The 24711-nt window shown below is 55.1% G+C and overlaps 2 protein-coding genes across 6 annotated transcripts in view; one reads left to right on the top strand and one right to left on the bottom strand.

Moving 5' to 3' along the window:
* Positions 1 to 14767, top strand: part of KIRREL3 (kirre like nephrin family adhesion molecule 3) — a 352766-nt gene extending 337999 nt beyond the window's left edge. Inside the window, exons 13-17 of the mRNA XM_015649833.3 lie at positions 194 to 229; positions 2980 to 3087; positions 6692 to 6801; positions 12874 to 12960; positions 13883 to 14767. Coding sequence (XP_015505319.1) covers positions 194 to 229; positions 2980 to 3087; positions 6692 to 6801; positions 12874 to 12960; positions 13883 to 14326 — 785 coding nt within the window. The 3' untranslated portion in view covers positions 14327 to 14767. The remainder of the gene's footprint in view (positions 1 to 193; positions 230 to 2979; positions 3088 to 6691; positions 6802 to 12873; positions 12961 to 13882) is intronic.
* A 1169-nt stretch (positions 14768 to 15936) lies between these two features.
* The window catches only part of ST3GAL4 (ST3 beta-galactoside alpha-2,3-sialyltransferase 4), a 17907-nt gene continuing 9132 nt past the window's right edge, over positions 15937 to 24711 (bottom strand). The window contains exons 1-11 of one of the 5 annotated variants that reach the window (XM_015649827.3): positions 22276 to 24693; positions 19432 to 19504; positions 18841 to 18922; positions 18218 to 18301; positions 18014 to 18111; positions 17598 to 17658; positions 17267 to 17362; positions 17000 to 17189; positions 16758 to 16901; positions 16517 to 16660; positions 15937 to 16111 (exon numbers count right to left, since the gene is read on the bottom strand). In XM_015649827.3, coding sequence (XP_015505313.1) covers positions 16025 to 16111; positions 16517 to 16660; positions 16758 to 16901; positions 17000 to 17189; positions 17267 to 17362; positions 17598 to 17658; positions 18014 to 18111; positions 18218 to 18301; positions 18841 to 18922; positions 19432 to 19504; positions 22276 to 22326 — 1110 coding nt within the window. In that variant the 5' untranslated portion in view covers positions 22327 to 24693 and the 3' untranslated portion in view covers positions 15937 to 16024. Of the gene's footprint in view, positions 16112 to 16385; positions 16661 to 16757; positions 16902 to 16999; positions 17190 to 17266; positions 17363 to 17597; positions 17659 to 18013; positions 18112 to 18217; positions 18302 to 18840; positions 18923 to 19431; positions 19505 to 19932; positions 20062 to 22275; positions 24697 to 24711 lie in introns of those variants that run through there. The other 4 variants (XM_015649828.3, XM_015649829.3, XM_015649826.3 and 1 more) reach the window with 4 other exon arrangements.

Below are 24711 nucleotides of genomic sequence, written 5' to 3'. Positions count from 1 at the left end.
AGGCCAGGGGACACTGCAGGGTTACAGAGGGGACAGCCCTGCCCAGGCCAGGGGACACCACAGGTGGCAGAGGCCGTCCCCTTCATGGGGCCAGCCCTGGAGCAGAGCGGAGCAGAGGGCTGAGCGCTCAGCAAGGCTGTGGTGGGCACGTGGGCTGTGCAAGGCTGTGGACACTTGCTTTATTTTCAAACAGGTACGGAAATGAAATCAGGAGCTGGTATTCAAGCAGGTATGGAAATCATGAGCTGCCGGTGAATGTGAATTGTCCCCAGCCATTACCACACCTGAGGGCTGCTTTCCATAGGGCAGGAAGGGACTTAGGGAAGCTGCAGGGCAGTGACTGGGGCAGGACTGGGAAGCTGGAGTGGTCCAGTGCCCCCCGTGCCACAGAAGCACTCTGGAAAGCATCACTTTCTTTGCCCCAGCTCCCAAGTCACCAGGAGGGGAATGCTGTTACTCAGCCATGTTTAAAGTGTTGCAGAAGTCCCATAGAGTGCTACTCTGGGACAAGAACAAAGAGGGAAAGGTACATGTTTCCAGGGTCATTTGCAGACATCAGCTTGGTTCAGCATAGTGGGAGAGTGCTGGCCAGCATCAATTGGCACCAGAGCAGGTTTGGATGAATCTTGGGGTAGGTCTGCAGGATGTGCTGCCCTTGTGGTTCCTCATCCTGTGCCCCAGAGCAGGATTCCTGGGGGAGCCAGCAATCTGCCCCATCCTACAGGACCATTTACCATCCCCAGCATTCTGTCACTGCCCTTTTGCAATTACCTTTACCCCAGCTCAGGAGAGTCCTGCACATTTTCCCTACTCCATTCCCTGCATGGTTCTTCATCATCCTCATCCCTATCATCACCTGCTTCTCTCTGAGCTCAGCCCAGCAGATCCCATTCCCCAAAGCTGAGAGCCAGCCAGCCCTCCCAGGGCCTCCAGGCTCCTGTCTCTCCAGCCCCTTGCTCCATATTCCCATATTCCCTGGGAAGGCCAAAACAATCCCAGCAGGAACTACCACTGACAGGAACAGCAGGAACAGTTGGCAGGAGCCCTGATGAGCAGGCAGCCTCAGAAAATCCTGGTTTCTTCATGCTGTGGCTCAGCTGCTGTGTTGGAGGATTCTGATTTTTAGGGTGAGCTTCTTGGGGCAGCTGGACCCTGTTCTCTGAACTCCTGCTCGAGGCAGCAGAGGACTGAGGGGATTTGCCTTTCCACCACCTGGGCACTCTCAGGAGTTTGGTGATGGATTGGTTCAGTGCCACTTGAGTCATGTCAGCAGTGGCCCAGTTTGAGTGATGTGTGACACATCAAGGGACCAGCAGGCCCAAGCAGGAAATCCATGAGCAAGCCACAAAGTGAGAAACATCACTTCTTTTTTGATCAAGTGAGAGCAGAGCCTAAACTTGATCAGCACCACGTTTATCACCCTGCAGTTCCCAAATTAGGGCTCAGGACCCAGGAGCTCCACAGCCATGGCTTAAGGGCACCATGAAGTGCCTTTAGAAGTCCCCTGTCCCACCTGGGATTGGGTAACGAGGAAGACACCCTTTGCTGACTACACAGGGGATGCTGGTGGAACAAGAACTGCTCCCAGTCCTGCCAGTAGGGTTGTGCCCCCCTGGGAAGGCTGCAAGGCACAGGTGGGCTCTGTGGTCTCAGGCCCAGGATGAAATTCATGCCCAACCCCAGCTCCACACCAGAGGGCAATGGGAAATGGTTCCTGTATCCCCCAGTCAAGCCATAATCCCTGGGCTTTGCTTCTCAGCTGGGTCACCCCCTGTGTCCCCAGGGTCCAGCAGCATTCATGCCCCCCATCTGCACACACCTCTGAGGAGAGACACCTCTCTGCATATGTTTTTCCATAAATTCATCCCATCCATTTCCAAGGCAGGGGCTCCAAGGAGAAAACACCTTCCAAGGTGGTGTCTGGGAAAGCTGTGAGAACACACTCCCACCTTATCTTATCCAGGGTTATCCCACTTTTGGTTCACAAGATCCTACAGAGTGTTTAGAAAGAAAAGGAGTGGGGACCTAGAGCTACCTGCAGCTTTAGGGGAGAGGATTTTTGGGATGTAGCTTTATCATCCCAGCTGAGGAAGGCAATTTGTGGTACCCACAGCTGTGGTGTCCTGCAGTGTGAGTGCTGCCCAGCTCTGCCCCTCCTTAATCCAGCCCAACAGTCAGAGCTGTGCCTGGAGAACTGGAGAGACGGAGCAGGGGGATAACAAGGCTTGGGGCTCCAAACCTGACCCTCTCACCACAAGTGTGATTTTCCATTCTGCCCTCTCCACACCTCACAAGCTGCTGCCAGGGCCTGCACAGATAAATCAGCTTTGCTGGCTGAACCACAGCCCAAAATCCCCACCAGGAACTTGATGACAGAGTTCTTGTAGGCAGAAGGATGTGAGGATGCACCCCCTGCTCTGCCTCCCACAAACCCTGCCCACACATCTCACCCTGCAGTGCTCAGCCCCAGCATGGGCCATCCCTTCTGTCCCAGACTTTGTAGCACCCTCAGGAATTTGGGAAGGATGACAGTTGATAAGCCACAGGAGAAGGCAGGAAATTGGAATATAAAATAGGCAGGGGCTGTGAATGATGGCTTGGGTTAAGTCATCCTTCATCCTGCTCGGATGCCATTTCTCTTTCTTAATAATATTAAAACACAGTCTTCTTTTGTACTTCATCCTTTAGAGAAGCTCATTCATTAACCCACAGGGCACTAACAAGAGCTAATCTGCTCCTCTGGCTCCCCCCTCCTCTCCTCCCAGGGTAAACTGAGGCACAGAACGAGCAGGGTTGTGCAAACTGCAGCGTCCCACGGACAGCCGTGCCAACAGGGATGGGGAGCAGGGAAGGAGACCCCAAACACCTCCCTGGGCTCATCACTGAGCCTCTTGCCAATAGCCAGGGGTGGGTCCCTGGGGGAAAAGCCCCCTCTGTGACCTTCATCCCACTTCATGTTTCCTCTTCTTCCTGTTGCAGAGTCGGTGCCGATGGCGGTGATCATCGGGGTGGCCGTGGGGGCCGGTGTGGCGTTCCTGGTGCTGATGGCCACCATCGTCGCCTTCTGCTGTGCCCGCTCCCAGAGGAGTAAGTGTCACCCCCCACCACACTGCATCCCTTTGGAGGGGCTGGGGGGACAACTCTGAGAGGGTGAATCGAGTGGAGCAGGGAGAAATCAGAGCCTGAATTAATGACACAGCTGGCTGAATTTATTTCTCCACACAAGCTGCTTCTCGTGTTGGTCTACCAAGTGTTTGCTGCAAATGGCAGCCCTGTGGGAAAAGGGAAGGGTTTATGGAAAACATGGAGGGTAACTGCTGATCCCTGTTAGCAGCACAGGCAGCTCAGGAGGTGTGCAGAGGGCCTCTTAATCTCTCCCTTGGAGAAATCCTGAGGTCTAAGTGGGAGAAGCATCCTCACTGTGCCACATCGGTGCTTAAAAACCCTCCACAGTTCTGCTTCTGTTTTAATTCCAGTCTTCCTGACATGCATATTCCTGGCAGGAATGACAGCCAGCAGAGGGGCTTTTCATGGGACTTGTGCATTTTGGAGTCTGGCTGCAGTGGGAATACGAGTTAAAGTGACATTAGAGATGCAGGTAGAGCAGGAGAAGGAGGAAGCAGTGTGGCATTGTCTGGCCTCATTAAAAAGACACCGGGAAATTAAAAGAGGATTGTGGGCTCCATGAAAAGGCACCAAACCAGGAGGGAGAATTGTGATTGTCTAGAGCATTCCAAGCCTCTGGGGAGAGCAGGAGATCCTTGGCACTGCTCCCGGCTTGTGAGACGCTTGGTGTGGATTCTGGGATGCCAAACTCTCCACATGTGTGCCAGAAAACCCAGTTGTTGTTCTTTTATTTTTCCTCCCCTTGATGGTTTACAAAGCCATCAAAGACACCAGGCTGCTCCTGGATTCAGTAAAGACACACAGCCTCCCACTGCAGAAATGTGTTTAATTTTCAGTGTGATAATGATGCCTCTCCCCGTTTTCATCCTTTTTTTTTTTTTTTTTTTTTAACTCTTACAGCCTCCATTAGCAAGAATTAATTAATTAATTAATTAGGGGAAGCAATTTCTCTTGCTTTTTGGGGAAGGATTGTTGATGGACAGGACCCAAGATCAAGCCAGTTTGATGTCCTGGAGGTCATTTGGCAGTAAGGGACAATGCAAGCACCTGAACGGGGCAGGGCCAAGCCGTGTTCCCATGTCCAGGGGCTGTTTCTATCCCATGCCACATCCTTCAGAGCAACAGAGAGCCCGTGGTTCATTATTTCCCTCTCGTTTGATGGAACCAGATGGTGCAGGGCTCTTTACAGGACACAGGATTTCACAGGAATGCCATGACAACAGATCTCTGAGGTGGTGAAAACACCGGGATTTAGACCCACACAAGCTGGAGGCAGGCAAGGATGGGCTGCTCTTCAAGGGGACAGTCAGGAGGGGACAAGGCCATCCCAGCCAAATGCCTTGTGTTATTTATCCCACTGGTAAATCCGAAAGAAGAGGCATTTTCCTCACCAGGGCTGGGAAAATAGGTTGTGGAAAGAGGGAACTGGGGACTTGGTGGCAAGGTTTGAGGTCCCTTTTCTCCATTGTGCTTCTGGTGCTACCCCCATTTAGAAAAGGTTTTTGGGTCTCCAATACATCAGAGGCTGCTGGGTCTGGGCATCCTCCCTGCTCTGCTGCTCCCCTGGCAGTGTGATTCCCTGGGGAGAGATCAGCAGCATCCCCAGGCCAGGGCAGGGGTCCCTGTGCTCCCTACAAGGCTTCACTTTGGGATCAGAATAAGTGAGAGATCACCCAAGAGATCAGCAAAGATCCCTGCCCTGATCTCCCCTCCCCAAAACCTTATGGGAAGAGCCAGACCCAGCTGGGGACAGCAGCAAATCCAGGGTGCAGGTGGGATTTCCCAGCCTGAGATCCCTGCATGGGGTGCTGGTGGCACTGAGCCCACTCAGTTCCCCTTTGCTACAAACACAGAGTCTCTCCTTGTGTTTGGGGGAAACTGGGAGCATCAGCAGCTGAACCAGACCCCAGTGACACTCAGGGTGCAGAACCCCACAGGGAAGGACTTGGATGTGCCAGGTGGATGAGCTTTTACCCCAGCTTGGAGGGTGGGGACACCAGGCTGAAAGGTGAGGAAAGGAATTTCATCTGTTAGCGACGTGTGATGAGCAGAGTTATTACAGAGATCAGCTCAGGAATGATGGGATTGACAGAGCACTTGGATATCAGGAGAAGGGCTCATTTCCTGCCAGGGTGACTGCAGATTCCTCTCCCAAGACAAATACTGGAGCATTGTGCCATCATTTACAACAACAACCTAGTGCAGGCTGTGGGAACAGTTGTGTTGAGGGGACACAGTGACCCAGCAGTGACTCTGGAGAAGGAATCCCCTGACCCAGCCACTGACCACTGCTAACATCAAAGGGGGAGGCAGTTCCTGACCATGTTTTGGGAAAATGCAGCAAAAAAAAAAAAAAAAGGAACCAGGTGCAGACACACCGAGCTTGGAGGCTCTGAAAAAGAAAAAAATTTACTGCACATCTGTTGTTATATCTTCAGTGACTTAACAGCCCAGAGTTATTTAAGGGGGAACACTCCTGGGAGAGGAGCTGTAAGACACTGATTAGCTTCTTGTGATTAAAGACAAAGGCTCCAGTACCAGGAATGTGGTCCCAGCAGGACAACATTAAGAAAATAAGCTGTAGTAACTTCCCAGTGAAAGGCTTTGCCTTGTGCCCTGAGCCTTGGAGAGGTCTGGGGGCTGCAGGTGTGGAGGACAGGAGACGCCAGGAGAGATGAATTCAAGGACAGAGCTTGGAGCTGGTATCGGTTACGTCATTCAGTTTGGATTAGAGATAAAATTCCCGGGGGTCCAGCCTTTTCTGGACTGAACCCCACAATCCTGGCCTGGCAGGGCGCTGCTGGATCTGTCAGCTGGAGATAGATCTGACAAACCAGCAGTTCAATGCAGTTTTTGGGCTGGCACAGCCATCCTGGGAGGTGAGAGCCAGATCCGTGGCTGGGGGCCGGCTTCAAAGCTGTTGAGGTCTTGCTGCTCAGATTTGCCTCCATCTCTGCTTTTCATCTCGGCTTTGTGCCGCCGTTCTGCTCCTGCTGCTCCACGTCTGTGGTTTAATTCTGCTAAAATGACTTGTTCAAAGCACGCCTGACACCTTCAGGGAAGGCAGGGAGTCTCTCCAGGAATGTTTCTCTCTTCTCTCATTGTCATTTCCAGGCTGCTTGGAGATGATAAAACGTCCCTGGCTACATCCGTGCTCATTGCTTGGCCTTTTCCATGTGATGTCTGCACCCCAGACTGGGGGAGCCTTTTCTCAGGGGTTCTCAGTGCCTGGGCAGAGCTGGTCCATCCCTCAGGAGCAGTATTTCCTATGGATCAGCAGGCTGGACAACGATTTCACTCCCTGTGGGAGCAGTTCTGCTACAGCCCAGCCCTGGTAACAGCCCTGGGAGTGTGGCAGAGGCCAAGCGAGCTCCAGAAGGAATTCCTACAGGAGTCTGAGCTGCCCATGCCTTATGGAAACACAAATATTGCTCCTCCAGCTCTCCAGTGGGCTTGCTGAGCCGGGTTTATTTTCTCTGCTGCTGCCAGGAATCCAGGCAGGTTCCTGCAGAAGTTCCACCACTGCCTCGGACTAACTCCCTTCTCCATCTCCCTGTTCCCCCAGATCTCAAGGGTGTGGTTTCTGCCAAGAACGATATCCGTGTGGAGATCGTGCACAAGGAGCCGGCCTCGGGCAGGGAGGCAGAGGAGCACCCGACCATCAAGCAGCTGATGGTAAGGAATTCCTCCCCTCCCTAAGCTATTGCTCCGGGCAAAGTTTGATGGTGACAAGCCCAGACAAGCATCGTTCAGCCCCGTAATAACCACTGAAGGCAAAGGTGCTCTTCCAAAAATCCTGTTCTCGAGATCCACATCCTCTTGCCATAAAAACTCCTGGAGTGAAACTTGGCTGACGAGGAGGGAGAGGGGTTTATTGCAGTGATCCATCTGCCCGCTGGGATAATTGCAAAGCAGATTTGCCACCTCACACCCGGAACGCTGCAGAGGGCAGGGAGACACAGGATGAGCACGGGCTGATAACGAGTTCATTGACCAGCCAGGGCAGCACCGAGGTGTGCGCACAGGGTTGGATGCACACGCCGGGGCTGTGGCTGCACCTGGCTCTGGAACAGCACAGGAGGTGTCACCGAGGTGTCCCGAGGCCACTGTCCCCACCCGGGGACACCGACAGACACGGGCAGAGCAACAGGAGGATGCCTGAGATCCCAGGAAACCCGGCTTGGTGCATCCTCTCCTCCAGCCCCTCTGGGTGCTGTGGTCTGTTCCCTGTGTCTCGACCCCTTTCTCTTGGCTTTCACTTGCTGGTGACAAAAGCTGGAAAATGGCAAAGAAACCTGCAGAACAAAAGGAGATAAAAGAGCAGATGGGAAAGGGAATGGGATTGAAGAAGCCAGCGGCTGCTGGGTGGTTTTTTCCTCCCATAACTCAATTTCTTGGGCAGCTCTTGTATGTCCTGCCTGCAAAAGCTGTTCCATGAATGCGTGGTGGGAAAGCAAGGCTGATCATCACAGGGTGGGTGGAATTGCTTGCTGAAATGATCAGGGTTGCCAGCTAGGGAGCCTCCAAACAATGAAGCAGGAGGAGGTGGAGATCCAGCAACTTATCCCAGCACCACTGAGGTTCCTGTGCAAGACCCTTTGTTCCCTTTGCCTTGAGAAATCTGCAAGTCCATGGTGGGATTTGCAAGGCTGGGAGGACAGAGGAGGCTGGGGTTGGATTTGGAGCAATCTGCTGGGATGAAGAGGAGTGAGAAGCTTACTCTCCATGGGACCCTGTACATCATCTGTGTGATCAGCAGTGCTAAGCCCAGATCTGGCTCCCACAGGGACATCTGGGATCATCCCAAATCCCACTCCAGACCATAATTGCCAAGCTGGAAGCACACACGAAACCTCAGCAGAACAGAACATTTACCAGAGTGAACAAGGAAGAGGATGGTGGTGGGAGGTCAGACACAGGATTTTGGAAGCCATCCTGGGGTCTTTCTTAGGTTATTTGCAGGAGCCAGGGTGTGATTTCACATCAGCCTCTGCCTTGGTGAGGCTGGGAATGGGGCAGAGCTGAGCTGGGCACGCTGCAATGAGGATTCTGGCAGGGTGGAAATGGTGCAGAAAAAAATGACAACATTTGTTTGAGAGCTGGGAAAAAATGCCTTAGAGGGAGAGGTTGTGGAGCTCCTGGGTTTATCAGCCAGACTGGTGAGAGGTGGTTTGGTCATGGCACAATGGAACTGTTTAAGTGTGAGCAGGGAAGGCAAAGCTGAGTGCTTTCGAATGTGACACAACAGATTCACAGCCTGGCTGGACTGGAAGAGGGCAATTCTTCCCCTTTTCTGGCCAAATCCAGGTATTTTTCCTGAAAATACAGCAGTTGGAAATGATTCAGTGGATCAGCACCATTCAGGAGCTGGAAGAGGTGGTCCATGATCTCTGACCCTGATGCTGAGGGCTTGGGAGATCCTACCTGCAGGGAGAAGGCATCAAAGCCCCCTCACCTGCCTGGATCAAGGTGTCCCCACCCTCATCTGCCCTCAACAAGCACATTCCCAGGAAATACTCCCCAATTCCTTCTCTCGTCAGAGTCTGCAGGGACCTGCTCTGTCCTTCATCCACATCTTTGCTGTGTCCAGCAGCAGGTGTGGGCATCCTCCTCCAGCCAGCAGCCACCCAGCCTTGGATATGAAACAGGCTCCTGATAAAATGCTCCAACTTTATCAGTGAAATGAAGGATCAAGTTACAAACTTCCTCTTGCTGATGAGGAGCAATGAGACCTCTCTAGCAGGAGGAGAAGGGCAGTGCCCAGCACCTCCCTGTCCTCACCCTGGGATTTTCCAGCTCTCCCTCCTCCCAGTGCCAGCGTTATTCCCTCTGCTTCCCCATGTGCCTTCTCTGAGTGTCCTGTGAGATCTCCATCCCTTGAGGTGATCTCCTCACCCTCACTAGCTCATCACACCTTGCAGTTTCATAGCAGCTGTGCCTGTCCTTGCCATGCCAGGCATTGGGTCATTAATGTGGATGTTAACGAGGAGCAGCCACGCTGGCAAACATCTCCTCCATCCCAACCCCATCCTGGCCTCTGGGCCGAGCCTGACCCCAGCACAGCCTGACCTGCTCCTGCTGAATTTGAGGATCCTCAGCACCATGGATGTGCCTTTGCCCCTCGCTTTCCCACGGTGTCCTGCTCTGTCACAGAGAGCCAGCGTGACTCTCCATCCCCCCAAACGCTGTTTTGTCATTCTCCAGCCATCTGTGACCTCCGCAGCCCACCGTGCTTTTCACAAGTAATTATTCATGCATCTATAAATTCATTAACACCTCAGGATACGCGTCACGCTGGCTGATTTGCATATGTTCATATTGCCTCGGCAGCATTCCCACCCCCTGCCCCCAGAGCTGTTCTGCCAGGCAGCGCCTACGGGCAGGGAAAAGGCTGCCAGCTCTCGTGGCTGGAGGCGAAAGAGCCTGGAAAAGGGTCTGATGGTGGGGAGGATAAACCACAACAGCCACATCCTCCCTCCTGCAGGATGCCTTGGGCTGTGAGGAGAGAGATGAAGGGCATCATCAGCCTCCTCTCTTAGCACGGCCAGGTTCATTCCTGGCTGGTCGGACCCCGTGCCTCCCCACCTGTGAAATGGGGCTGATAATCCCAAAGGAGCCATCTCCACTGCCATGAGCAGTCAGACACAACCCCAAAGTGACAGGCAGGCAGGGGCACCCCACAGATCTCCATCTCTGGATCATCCCTTCCATCACAGGGGATCCAGTGTGGCCAGGCCTCACCTTTGGTTGATATTTGGAGTGAAATAGTCAAAATAATCAATCCAGTGGTAGGTTTAACTTTTCCTGTCTCCTTAAACCCATCCTTCTACTCCAAGGGCTGTTCCTAGTTTGTTCACAGCCTTCACAGGTGATCAGCACCACACACCTTTCCAGACAGGTGCTCAGCTCAGATCCCAGTGGAAGAGGAAAAATCGAGCAGGATTTCCATTCTGAATTCCCATTCTGCAGCCCAGTGGACACAGCATCCCTTTCCCTGCCATGTTCCATGTGCCTGGTGGCCACTGCCGCTCTGAGAAACACCAGCAACCCTGAGCTGTCAGAGCTGGGTCTGAGTTGGACCCGAGCTGCATCTCCACAACATCCAGCTTCACTGGGAGGCCTGGGGAGCATCTCTCCCTCACAGCCGAGCCCTTCCAGCAGCACCAGCCCATCCAGAAACAGGATTTTGGGGAAGGTAGGACAAGGAGCTGCAGCTTCTCCCGTGGTGAGCAGCTACACCCAACCCAGCAGAGCTCATGGCACTGGGCAACCGAGGCCAGAGCCGGGTTTGAAGGTGATAAAGTTTCTTCGAGCTGGGAATTCACAGAAGGGTTCTTTATTATTCTATATTTTAGGGTATAAACCCATGGGCTTGTTCCCTCCGTGGGAGCAGAGGAAGTCGAGAATCGTCACCAGCATCCCTCAGCCTGGTGATGTCTGGCCTGCACAAGAGCTGCCAGGTGGCATCCAATTACCCAACCAGCCAGAAATATTGTAATTAAACCTGGCAGGAGGAGGCACTTTGAGCTCACCAGGTCTGGAGGATACTCAGGGACCTGAAACAGCATTTAAAAATATATATTGTGTCCACTAATGAAAGCAAAGAATTTAATATCCTGCTGGATTCTCCATCTCAGAGGCTTCATTTGGTGGTGGGGGAGCTCCACATTTCCAGAGTGGAGCGGGAGGCACGGCACTGCCTGCTGCTTCCAGCCAGTGTTTCCCTGCACTGAGTGACCCTGGGCAGGAGCTTTGCTCTGCAGGGATGTGCTCCCCGAGCCAGCACAACAAGGCTGGGGTGATGTTCAGGATCTGGAGGGTGTCCCTGCCTTTTGCAGTGGGGGAAACCGAGGTAGTGGCGGTCAGGGATGCGGGGATGAGATTTGTCACATCCCTCAGCCACGCTGATCCAGGAGGCATCGGTGAGGTTTGGGAATGGGCAGGACTTCACACCCCACCTGTGATGATCTGGGGATGGGGAAGGCTGCTGGTGCCTGGCAGTGCCAAGCAGGATTAAGTGCTGGCATGAGGTTCCCAGGATGGGAATGGTGGCTCTAACAGGCATTAATATCCTCAGCCACCTGCACAACGAGGCCCAGAGCATATTGGTGCTGTCACCTGGCTGGAGAAAGCCATGGATCTGGAAAAAATCTAGGAATGACACTGGGGCATCCCATGCCAGCACACTCAGATGTGTCTGGTCTCTCTTTCTATGTATTTCCCTCTCCCCCTTCATAATCCCCATTAATATTGGTGATGGAGTGAACTTGAGTTAACTTTTGTCCCTTCCTGGTGTTTACTCAGTGATGACAAAGCAGAAATCACACTAACGAGGATCCCACCACTAATTAATGGTGTAAAACTTTAATAAAGTTGACATTAATGACCAGATGCAATGGGAGAATTGAAGATTCAATGATATGATGGTGCTTTGTGGACCTCATCTGGGGACTCCCTGCAGTCCCCAAATCCACGAGGTGCAGCCAAATTCAGAGCCCTGGGGACAGGCAGGGTCCCCACGGGGCTCAATGAGCATCTCAGTGCCTGGATCATTCCCACCATCACTTCAAGAGACAACATAAAATGGCTTAAAACAGCCCACCAAACCCGGCATTAGTTGCAGGGAGGTTTGGTCACAGTGGGACTGGTCCCTTGGTTCCCACCTCCCTTCTCCCCCCTCAGTCTGTGGGTCTGGCCCTGCCCACTTGGGTCAACCGCAGCAACACAAAAAAAAGAAGTCAAATCCAAGGAGGAGAAGTGGTTTTTCATTTTCATTGCGAGCTGGGAGCTGTTTCGGTAGGGTTAACACCCCCGTCTCTGCCTTTGCAGAGATGCTTTAGAGAATCGAGGGGGTCGCCAGGGCTGGCAGAGCAAAAAAAACCCTGCACATCCCATTTAGCTGCACTCGTTTAATCCTCGGCGACACTTGTATTTATCCTGGTAAATCAATGGCTGGTACTGGCTTTCTTTTCCCTAGGAAAACTCAGGTACTTTAATTTATTGCCTTTAACAGCCACATCAAAGGCTTTCGAGAGATGAACAGCAAGTGCTGCGGGCTGAATTTCCACCGCCACTTACCATCTTAAAGAGGAGGGAATTTGGGCAATAAAAGGGGATTTTGGGGCTGATTCGGGGCTGTGATCCCAGAGAAGCCGGGCTGGAGGCGTCCGGTGAATACGGGAGAAGCTAAAAAAAGGCAACTGAGAAATTGCCTTGATAATTATCCTGCTTCCTGCACAGTCCCGCGTGCTGAAGGAAGGGTAATTAAAGCCGTTGTGTAATTAATGTGCACCTTGCCCCTCCTCTCCGCCTCCCCCGATCACAGCCAGCCTTCAAAGGAAAACTAATGAGGCAGCCAAGTTCAGCTGCAAGTTCAGCTGAGGAGGAGAGGAAAAAAAGAAGGGAAACCAAAATTTTAAAAAAGGGCGATTTTGGGGGTGTTGCTTTGGGCAGGTGAGTGCAGCCCCAGCAGTCACCAAGGTAAATAATTTGTTTTCTGCATCAGCCCGGCTTTTTCTGTCCTAAACAGGGAAAAACAATCTGTAAACCAGGGAATTGTGTGGTTTTTGTGCATCCACCCGGCTCCACCGCCCTCAGACACGGCTTGGGGGGGCCCTGGGCAAGTCCTTGAATCCAACAGGTGGCAACTCCCCGGTGCCGATGGATGTGGGGCTCACCCCACACGGTCTGGGGGTGATGGGGAACCCAGGGCCAGGGCTGCTGACCCCTGCCTGCATCCTTTCCTAGATGGACCGGGGGGAGTTCCAGCAGGATTCGGTGCTGAAGCAGCTCGAGGTGCTCAAGGAGGAGGAGAAGGAGTTTCAAAACCTGAAGGTGAGCTGGATCCTGGGGCCTGCCTCTGTCCCCAGTGAAGAGCTGGGGTCAGAGCCCCCCTCTCACTCCTGGCAGCAGGGCTGGGGTGCTGGGAGCAGGGCAGAACCAGTTCACACCCAGCACTGCTGCTACAGGCTGTCCCTGGTGTCCCCATGGTGGCCTGTCCCAGAGGGCTGTCCCTGTGCCGTGTCCCCATGGTGGCCTGTCCCAGAGGGCTGTCCCTGTGCAGGGAGAGGCTCTGGGATGCTGGAACTGTTTTGTGGCCCCTTTTAGCACCTTTTAGGGGAAACACGGAGGTGTGGTGCCAGGACAGTGCTGTGCAAGGGGGACTTGTGTGGAGGGGGCTGAACAGACTGGAATCCACTGATGGCACCAGAGAACACTGCTGGATATTTTGGTGGTTGAGGTGTCCTCCAAAGGGGGGCTATGAATATGTGGAAGGGTCTGGAGGGTTCATATGAAGAGCAGCTGAGGTGACTTGGCTTGTTCAGCCTGGAGGAGACCAAGGGGAGACTCCTCAGGGTCTTCAGCTTCTTCCTGAGGGACAGCTCTAATCTCTGCTCTCTGTGACCAGGGACAGCACCTGAGGGAACAGCTGGGTCAGGGCAGAGTTAGGTTGGACATCAGGGAAAGGTTCTTCCCCCAGAGGTGCTGGCACTGCCCAGGCTCCCCAGGGAATGGGCACAGCCCCGAGGCTGCCAGAGCTCCAGGAGCCTTTGGACAGAGCTCCAGGGATGGCCAGGGTGGGGTTTGGGGGTGTCTGTGCAGGGCCAGGGGCTGGGCTGGATGGTCCAGGTGGGTCTCAGGATATTTGATGATTCTAAACCCCACATGTCCCGGGTGGATGGGCAGGGTGGGCACATGAAACGCCACGGTACCCAGGGAGACCTCACCAACCTGCCCCGCTTCTCCCACTCCCCAGGACCCCACCAATGGCTACTACAGCGTGAACACCTTCAAGGAGCACCACTCCACCCCCACCATCTCGCTGTCGGGCTGCCCGGCTGACCTGCGCCCGGCCGGCAAGCAGCGGGTGCCCACGGGCATGTCCTTCACCAACATCTACAGCACCCTGAGCGGGCAGAGCCGCCTCTACGACTACAGCCAGCGCTTCGTGCTGGGCATGGGCAGCAGCTCCATCGAGCTGTGCGAGCGCGAGTTCCAGCGCGGCTCCATGAGCGACAGCAGCTCCTTCCTCGACACCCAGTGCGACAGCAGCATCAGCAGCAGCGGCAAGCAGGACGGCTACGTGCAGTTCGACAAGGCCAGCAAGGCCTCTGCATCCTCCTCCCACCATTCCCAGTCGTCTTCCCAAAACTCAGACCCCAGCCGGCCCCTGCAGAGGCGGATGCAGACGCACGTTTGAGCCCTCCGGGGACGCTCGGGACCCTCCGGTGGGCGCCGTGGCTCCGTGCTCGGACAGTGGCGCCCGCCGGCAGCGGAGGTGGGGAGAGGCCGGATCCAGCCCCCCCAGAGCGGGGCTGTGGGGCAGGGGACCGGCCGAGCATCCCCCCCTCCCTGGTACATGCTAAGCACAACCCCGCTGAGGACGCGCTGAGCCCCGGGGAGCCGCTCCCTCGGCGGTGCCCCACAGCCTCCGCTTCCCGCTGCCCTCTCCCAGCCGCCTCCTCCCCTTCCTTCGTGCTGTTCCGTGTCCATTCTTATCGAGTCCGTTTCGGGGGGTCGGGGGGTCCCCGCCGTGTGGGACAGGAGGGGGGGACAGCGGTGGGACAGGGACCCCCCGGGAAGGGCCTCTCCACGCTGTATCGCGGCACCGCGGTCAATACAAGAGGTGTTTCTCGTGGCACGCCTGGGCTGATGGCCACCCCGCGGGGACATCGGCTGCCCCGGCACCCTGCCCCGGCACGGAGCTGGCCTGGAGCCTGGGTGTGCCGTGGCCTCCCGGGGCAGGCCCCGTGGGGGCAGAAATGGCCGGTGCTGGAGGGAAACTGAGGCACGGGGCAGCTGGCACCGCACAGCCCCAGCGTGGGAGCCAGGAGATGGGGCGTCACAACAGGTAAGGGGATGCGGGGACACAAGGGCTTGGGGACAGGCCACCCTCCCAGCGACTCACAGCCCCAAGACGCCCTCACATCCCCCCAACAGGCCCCAGGAGTGCCCAGCCCATCCCAGCCTCACCAGGACTTTATTGGGTGCCAACACGAGCCCCAACACCCCATCCATGGGTCCCCCCAACACCTGCGGCCCCAGGGGGCAGAGGGGACCCTACACCAGCAGGGAGAAGGCACCAGTCAACCCCTCCATGGTGGCAAATGCCCACCCCTGGAGCCAAGCACACACCAGCCCACCCAAGGCCTCTTGTCCCCAGCACCAGTGGCACGCAGGCCCTGGGTGAAGGCTCCACCATAAATAAGCATTTAAATTAATTAAATTACTCTGCACCACCAAAGGGCCATGGCAGACCCCAAAGCCAAGCACCCCAGGGTGCCCCCACCCAGGGGGGCTGTGGGGACGAGTCCCTACGCCAGCGCTAAGGCACAGGACAGGGCCGCCAAGTAAAAAAGGAAATTAAAAAAAAAGGGGGGAGGACATTAAATATTTGGGGGGAGGTCCAGGGTAGGGAGGAGGCAACATTAGCCTTCAAAAGCTCCCATTCCCTGGGGGAGGAGGGGCCAGGACCCCCAAAATCAGCCCCTCAGCAGGGCCCTCGTCAGTGTATGAGGGAATTAAGGGAAAGAGAATGTCCAGGGCAAGGGCTCCTGCCCTGACTCACCCCCTCAGGCCTGCTGGGAGGGAGGACCCCCCCTACCCCAAAAACCCCCTCCAAGTCCTCGGTAGCTTCAGTGCTTCAGTAGAAAAGGCGCTGGGCCACGGCCCCGCCGGGCTCCCTGCGCCCCCCAAGAGCTGCCCCACCCTGGGCACCCGCGGTCCAGCGCGGCCCCCCAGCCCCGGCCCTGCTCCGAGAGTCCCAGGGCACGGTGGTGGCGGTGACAACGATGCTCTGCCCTCGGTCACTCCAGCCATGGCAGCGCTGTGTCCCCTCACTGAAGGGGATGGTGTCTCCTCGCCCTGGGGACGGTGTCCCTGTGCAGCCCCACCGCCCTCAGAAGTAGGTGAGGTTCTTGACAAGTCCCAGCTCCAGCATCCGCTTGATGGCCACGGCCTCGTGTGACACGTTGTGCTCCGATGCCTGCGGGATGGGGAACAGGGGGTGACACCAGAGTCTGGCAAGGAGGGGCCATGTGCTCTCCTTCCACCCCTCCTCCCACCTTCCCTCCTCACCAGCAGGGACTTCAGCCCCACAAAAGCAGGGATGGAACCCTCCCCACCCACTCCCCCTGTCCACAAGTTCTTCTCCTCGCACATAAACTGGGGCTGGATTCAGCTCTCCATGCCTCCAAAGACATTCGGCTACCAAGAGAAGTTGGATGATGACCATCCAAAGGTAGACTTCAGCTTTGATCATGGGAGGGGAGTGAGAGGGAAGAGCCTCCCAGGCTATTCAGCATCCTGGCACTGCTCTCCTGGGCTGCCATCCCCCATCCTGGAGAAAAAATGGGGGGAACAGGGACAAAACTGTGGGGTGAAGACTTACAGCCATGGACTTGAGCGTGATCTGTTCGTAGTAGTGGATGGTTTGCTTCTTGTTGGCCGAATCGGGGTAGCCAAAGCCCGCAATGTGCACCAGGTCACAGAAGTGCAGTGCCAAGGTGATGGCCAGCAGCCCCGTGGTGGGCTTCTGGGGGACACAGAGCCACAGCCTTCAGGGAGCTGCACGGGGACAGGCTGTCCCCCTTTCAGGGTGTGCAGGGGGACTGGCCATCCCCACCCCGTACCTGTTTGACCTTCCGTGGTTGCTTCATGGGGAGGTTGAGCAGTTTAGCAGCAGTTACTTCCATGTAGTAGGGATTGAGGATGCGCACTTGCTCCGGGTTGGCCTCCCAGATCAACGGGGGCTGTTTCCAAAACCCTTTCCGAACCTGCGGGGGGCCAGATGTCCCCAAGCGTGGGGTGGCATGACAGCTGGGAGTCTGGAGCAGCCAGGGAGGGGTTGGACCCGGTTCCCCACCACACTCACCCTCCTCTTGTCGTTAAGGATGGCCTCCATCCACTGGAAGTCCATGGGCTTGAAGGGCACGAGCACCAGCAGCGTGTCGGGGTTGTTCTCGGTCCGGGGGTCAAAGTGGGCCGACTCCGGGTAGAAGAGGCGCATGGTGGTCTTGGAGCCCACGTCCTGCTCATAACCATGGACCGGGGCGTTGTTCAGCCTTTGGGACATCACAGGTGTCAGCCCCAGCTGCGGGTGGCACTGGGGAGGGAGCGGTGGGCCGGGCCGGGGCTGTACCTGATCACGACGTCGTAGGTGTTGATGGTGTCCCCCATGGAGCTGTTGCGGAGCCGGTGGCCGTTGCCCACCACGGCACACCTCCGGCACTTCAGGCTGCGAGAGAAAACCCTGTCTCAACCAGACCTGTTCCAAAACCAGGGTGATTTTAACCCCTGGAGGGTTTAAACCCGGTGTTGTCCAGTCTCCAAACCTTCCCACGCTCCCGCCACCACCCCTTGGTTGCAGAGGTTCATTTCCTGGGCCCATCACAGACGAATTCCAAACACCCCCAAAGATGGCAATGATGAAGAAAAAGAAAGAAAAGCCCCTAAACCCACCCCGGTGTTACCTCTGGATGCTCTCAGGCAGGGAGTAGTGGGTGATGGACAGCAGGCGCAGGAGGACGTCTTCTGCAAAGCAAGGGCAAGGACAGGGTGAGGAAGGCGAGGAAGGCAGCTCCTGCCTGGCACAACACTCTGAGTGCTGCCCTATCCCTGCTGAATTTTCTCCTATTAATCCTGGTTTCAGGCAGATAATCTGTCTCTGGGGCTTAGTAAAACCTGGCCCGCCCTAAACTCTTTTAGAGGCACCATGCATACCCAGGGTGAGCAGATACACACTGCAGAGCCTAAAAACCAAGAAAATAGCTTGGGAATCGTCCCAAACAAAATCAACCTGCAGATGTCTTTAGGAAAAGGGAAGCTGAAAGGCCAGGAGCAGCAGCAGGATGGACAGACAGACCCCATGGAGCACTGTCAGGCTTACCACTTCCCTTGGTGCCGTAGGGCAGCTCATAGAGCGACGGCGTCTTCACCCAAAAATAGTCCTTCAGCTGCAAGAACAGTGGGTGGTCCCTTGTGTAGCTGCCAAGGAGCAAAGAGTCAGTGAGACTGGGATCAGGGATGGCACAGGGAGGGGGGTCCTGGCTCTGCATCCCCCCCACTCCCTGCTCCCAGCCCCAAAACTCACTTCCCAATGAGCTGCACCGCTTTCTTTTCCACCTCCCCAAGGGGACACGTTGTCTTGTTGTTTTCTTGCACAGGGAAATAAAAGCTGTAAAGGAAGAGGTTAATTAAATCAAATGATGCCTGTTCCTCTGCAGCCCCCTCCTGGTAAAGGGGGCTCTGGCACCCCCAGCCATCTCCACTGTGGAATTCAAGCCGTAAGAGAGAGATTTCCAGCCGGATTTAAGGCCAGCACTGCCTGGGTATTTATCTGCTGGGCTTGCAGCTTTGCATCAGAAGAGGTCTCTCTTGCTCTGCCTGTGAACCTCACACTCCACTTTCCCCATCTCCATCACCATCACTGCCACTGGGAAGAGAGGGGGCTTTCCCATCCTCCCAGGCTCAGAAAAGCACCAGCATTTGCAAAAAACCCCACAGAGCCCAACCACCACCACACCCCGAGGGGGGACCTCGTTTGTGTCCCCCTTCTCCAGCAGCAGCCGAGGATCTGCCACCTCCCCAGTCCCCTCAGATCCAGGGAATCTGCCATGCTCTGGCATCCCTGCATGGGATGGGCAGGGAGAAGCTGCCTCCCAGGAGTGAAGGAAAGGGCAGGAGGTCCTTTAAACTTGAGTAAGAAGCACTCACAGCTGTATGTACCTGTCTTCCCGGTAGATCGAGTACCAAACCATCACCAGAAACAGCGCCAGCACCCCGAGTATCTTCCCTCCTGCATGCCCAGAGGGGAAGGGAGAGAAAAACTGACATCAGCCATGGGGTGTGGATGTTTGCTCGTGGGGTCCCACAGCTTATCTAGCCAGAACCAGGATGGCAGAGCCTTCTGCTCAGGGAGCAGGGTCAGCTGGCACCACGGCCCAGAGAGGAGCAGCTCTAAGATGAGTCAGGTGCTTTTGTCCAAAGTTTAAAAGCCACTACAGGGTTTCTGTTTCCTCCTGCCTGCTTTGCATCAAAGCCTAGGTAAATATCCTGTTTTTCCATGTGCCTCCACCCCATTTCTGTGCAACAAAGTCAAGGATTTCCAGGTGCTCGAGCCCAGAGATCCAAGTCCTCAAAACCACCCTCCCCACCGTGACCTTTTCCTGTGACACCCCAATACTCCATCACTCAACTGGAACCACAGTGAAGCAGCACCCCAACCCCCAGATTTCCAAATGCAAATTCCCCAGGCTCCCCATTCCTGCTTGGACAGAGGCTGATGGGATCCCCTGTGGGACTCACGAGACTTGTTGATCATTTTTATCAGCAGGAAAGGGATCAGGCGAGGGCCGGAGCTCTCATCGTGGCTGGTCACCTGCAGCAGGAAAACAGGGAAAACCCATCAGGGCTGACCCTAAAACCCCATCCAAGAGGCATCATCCCCCATCTGTATCTGTGGACAAGCAGGTACAAGGGTTCCCCAAAGGATTAATTTATTTAAATTCATATTTCTTTGCTACCAAGAGGTCGGTTTAGAGAGCTTATCAAAGTCAGGCAAGCAGCTGCACTTCCCAAGGAGCTTCAGCTCTACAGGTTAGAGGCCAAAGGAAAAAAAAAACTAATTAGAGAGGAAAAACAAGCCCACAGTGAGGTTTCAACCACAAAATCCCATGAGGGGAGACTTAAAGCCCAGCTTAAGCATCCACCTGGCATCAGCAGGGACAAAGCCTGACGTGGCACCACAAAGGCAGTGAGAAGGGACAGGAGCAGCCGAGCAGGCTCAAACCAAAGAGCATCACGTACTTGGGGAACCTCCAGCGCCTTGTGTGCTCCCATCCCAGCCCAGGGAAAGGAGGTGCTGCAAGCTTAGTGCCCACAAACACTGCCCAGGGAAGCAGGGCCACTTTTGTCCTCCTCCAAAACCGCTGGCTCCTGGAATAAGGAGCAAAGAGCCGCGGTCGGAGCCATCCCGGGATTGCTCATCCCGTCCCGGCAGGACACGGCGAGGATGGAAAATGAACTTACCAGGTGGGAGAAGCTTTGGGGTACAGGGGAGGCTCTGCTCCCAGGGTGAATCCTGCTCTAAGCCGAGCTCAGAGCTGGGTGGATTTGGCACCCCGTAACTGAGCTCCTCCTGGCTCTGAGCGGCCACATCTCGCTGTGTCAAATGCCAGCCAGGCACACCCGGGCTGGGCGATCCAAACAGCCTCTCAATCAGAGCCTGCCCATCACAGGCTCCAGGGATTAGTCACCTGCTGAGGGAGGGCACCCACCTCACCCCCTCCCTGCCCAAGGAAGTGCTGCTAACAAACCTGACACCTGCCAAAATCCCGGCAGGGCCACGGCCTCAGCCAGCCACCAACACCAGGATCGGGGGCAAAAACATATCAAGAATGAGGAGAAATGGGATCAAGCTCTTCCCTTCCCTGTCCCGGGCTTCTGAAGTTAAAAGGGCAGGAGAGCAATTAATTAAAAAGGGCAAGAGGGCAATTAAAAGACAATTAAGGACAATTAAGCCACACTAAAAGCAATGGGGCAAGACACTAGGAAAAGAAAATAGTGTCCATTTGACAGCAGAGGGATGGGGACAGATGAGAGGACACTTCTCTCCCTCTGAACCACTTCTCCTTCATAAAACATGGATAATTGTGTCCCACCATTACCTGGGGGCTCCAGAAAGGGGGAGCAACCCCCCATCCCAGCCTACACCCTGGCCCTCATCCTGCATCCCTATTTCTGGCTCAACAAGCCCCTCCTGCTTGGGAAGATGAAACCCACACCTGCATCTTCAAGGGTGGGAGCAATACAGGGAGAAGGCACAGGGGGGGGTCTCAGCCCTTTACATCTTACAATTTCTTGGAAAAAGTAAAATTAGGGGAAGGTAAAAAGCATCTTGTGCTTCCTGGGGGGTTTTGTTCTTACCAAAATCGGCCACAAAAGCCCCAAGGGGAAATCCACTGCCTCAGCTGGAGGCTGGGGATGCTCCTGGGGGGTCTGAGTCCCCCTGGTTGCCAAGGGCTGGGAAACTGCTGGGCATCAGGACCTGATTTTATAGCACCAAATTCACCCCCCCAGCTTCATCCTTGGGTGCCAAAACACCCAACCAAGTGCACTTCGCTTCTTCCACCCGTGAAAACACTGGGAAAATCTGCTCTGCCCACAATGCCTTGCCTTTACATACCAGCTTTTTTTAAATAATACTTTTTGACAGCTTTATGATCTTTTCCCAGGCTTGTATGCACAAGCTGGGCTTGATGCAAAACTTATCTAAGGCAAACACAGCTAATAATCCCTGAGGAGAAGGAAGGTTGTTTAGTGAAGCGTTCAGGGAATGCAGAGCAAAACAGAGCACACCCGGCTGCCCCCGTGCCCGTGGTGCCTCTGGAATGAGTTCAAGCTTCCCACAGCCCTCCCAGATCCACAGCCTAAACCAGAGCAGCTGCTGAAAGCAGGAAGGTCTGAACTACCCAAGCCAGGTCCTGTGTCCTCCTCTGGAGGGAGGGAGCGATGCCGAAGGGTCCTGCTGGTCCCCACAGCATCCCCAGTGCTGCAGCATCCTCAGAGCCTGCAGCATCCCTGTCCCATCACAGCAGCCTCAGAGCCCCCTCTGAGCATCCCTGTCCCATCACAGCAGCCTCAGAGCCCCCTCTGAGCATCCCTGTCCCATCACAGCATCCTCAGAGCCCCCTCTGAGCATCCCTGTCCCATCACAGCAGCCTCAGAGCCCTCCCACAGCATCCCCCTGTTCCTGCAGCATCCCTGGTCCTCCACAATGTCCTCAGAGTCCCCTGCCACTGGCATCCCCATCTCATCAACCTCCTCATCCCCTCCTGGGATCAACCCTCGCTCCCCCAGGGCTGCTCCAGGGCATCGCCTGCCCCACCAAGCCCTGAAGCTGGGGGGAAAGTCCCAGCTGGATTCAGCTCCCCACACCTGGAAGAAGGGACTGGAAAAGACCTTCTTTGATGTTGGAGGATGCGCCCCCACAGCACCACAGGCTGCAATTATTGCTGCACAAAGGATCCAAAAGCCCCATGGCCCATTCCCCCTCTCCCACTCCCTTCCCCACCCCGTGTTCTGGGAAAGCCCCATCCCAGGATCCAGCTCATGTCCAAGCCTCATGGAGTTTCCCTGTCTCTCTCTGACCTGGAGCAGGGTTTTGCCTCCCAGTTTCACCATGGGAGCTGCCAGCAGCATCCATACAGACCGACCCTCCTACCAGGGGGGAAGTTCTTCCTTGGATCTTCATCCACCCATTTCCATCTCCCCCCATGGCCTCAGTGGCTCCAGCATTCCCAGGTTTAAGTCATGTAAATCCACAAAGTGGCAGCAAGCAAAAAAAAAAAGGGAAAAAAGGGAATTTGAAGGCATGGAACAAGCACAGAGGTGGGGACTAGTTATAAATTCCCCCACACCATCCTAGCACGGATGGATGGTGATCCCAGGACATCCTGGCAAAGCATCATGGACCAGCAGGCTTGGTACTTTTATGTTTCCATGGTAACCTATGGATTGGGAAAAGCATGACACGAGGCAAGGACACCTCTCCTGTGCTCCCACCGTCCCATTCCACGTGCCCACGGGACACAGAGCCACCCACTGCCTGGTCCAGCTTCCCTGGGTAAGAAAGATGCTCACTGAAAAATAAGCATCTCCTACAGTTTATCCCAAAAAAACACACCTTTATTTTTAACTGAAGGAGGGTTGGGTAGCACCCGAGGAAGGGATGCACTGGCAGTCCCTAAGGATTCACTCTCAGCAGTGGGAACCAAAGGGAGACAGACAGACAGACAGCCAGGACAGCACAGATCCCTTCAGTCCCAGCCACACCGTCTTTCCCGAGCTTTCCAGGCACACTGAGCTTTCAGGAACCAGCGGGGCAGATCCTGTTGTACTGTTGTCCCTGGAGGAGAACAACCAGGATTGACAGCCCCAGGATCTTCCAAGCCTCCATCCTGCGGGTGTTACACACACGGCAGGGCTGGGAGCGCCAGGGGAACCCGGCAGGTGCCGGCTCAGCCCCACGCCGCGCCCTGCCCCGGCACAACCATAGCGTGCCGGAGCCTGAGCGCAACCTGGGAGGCGGCCGGGGGCCATCCTGCAGGGAAAGGATCCAGCAGGCACTGCCTGGGCTTGGCAGAGCATCAAAGACACCCAAACCCCCAGCCTGGCATCCCAAACCTTCCTCGCTCCGGCTGCTGTGAGCTCCTGGGGCTCAGGGAATTTTTTTTCCAAGCTGGGAAGAAAATCTTTGTGGGATGGCAACAACCACTGCTGCAAGCCCAAAAGGCAGCAGGGATCAGATCTGAGACCCTCCAAGAGACGTTGCATGGGATGGGGATGCTGGCAGGGAAAGCAAGGGGGGAGCAGTGGTGCTGGGAGAGACAAGGGATACCAAAAACCTCAGAGCAGAGCGGTGTCAAGAGCCGGAGCTGCAGGGCCGTGGGCTGGGGGGATGAAGAGGGTCCTGAGGACACAGCACTGCAAAAATCAACCCCACTGAACATTTGGCATGACCCCACAGAGGGTGTGGAGCCAGCCTGGCCTGTGCACTGATACCCACATTTATCCTATTTTAAGAGCCCTGCCAGTCACTTTAAAGGAATCTTTAAAGGAATCTTAATTGCCTCTTACTTGGAGAGGCAGTGCTGTTTCCTTTGCCGTGGTATCCCAGGCACACAATAACCCAGCCAAAGATTTACGATAGTGGAAAACAACCCCTCGTTGGCATGTGAGTCTTAACAAAACATTTACCCATGACCAGGCTGCAATTTTGAAGGTGGCAACAGCAAATAAGCTCAAGTACAACAAGTTTGCACAGTAGCAGGTCCTCAGGATAAATCCATGCTGCTTCTGCCTTCCCATGGCACTGTTGGTTTTAATGTGCTCCAGAGCAATTCAGACCAGCCCTGGCTCCATCCTCTCCTCTCCACCTATTTTTTTTTTCAATCCTTGCAGCAATAAAAACAAAGGGATGGGACACAAATCCTTTCCTACAGCCCCAAAACACCAGCTATGTGGGTATACGTGATCATCTCACAGCTCTGGGGTAACCCCAGGCCATCATGGAGCTACAGGGCTACAGTAAAGCTACAATGTTAGAGATAATATATAATTATTTTTATTATATAGGTTTAATCACTCTTTTTCTATTTCAAACATTAAAATAAAGACTTTTCTTTCTGTATGCAGCTCGCTACACCCTGGAGGTTATGGCCAAGCTGCTGAAGAGAGCAGAGCCACCCATGGGGTGACAAGCCCCTGCTAAGGAGAGGAGGGCAGTGATAATGTGACCTGTCAGATTTCATCCCTGATCCCCTGACATCGATTCAGCCACCCCCTCCTCCTGCCTGCTCCATCCAGCCCCCCTTTGCTGCCACCCTCACCTCAGCTCTGTGTTTACTCTCAGGTATCTCCATCCTCAGGGATCACCCAGGGATACAGCAGCAACAGCAAAAGCAGCTTTGGCAACACAGCTTTGAACCCGTGTTTTGGGCTGAGTCCCCCCAGAAAGCAGAAAGGGGGAAGCAGTGAGCTGGGGGTGCAGGCAGTGAGCTGGGGGTGAGCTGGGGGTGCAGGCAG

The sequence above is a fragment of the Parus major genome, chromosome 24 (genome assembly GCF_001522545.3).
Source record: "Parus major isolate Abel chromosome 24, Parus_major1.1, whole genome shotgun sequence".
Classification (NCBI taxonomy): Eukaryota; Metazoa; Chordata; class Aves; order Passeriformes; family Paridae; genus Parus; species Parus major.
The sequence above is the reverse complement of the archived record's forward strand: the minus strand, read 5'-3'. Positions and strand labels throughout refer to the sequence as shown.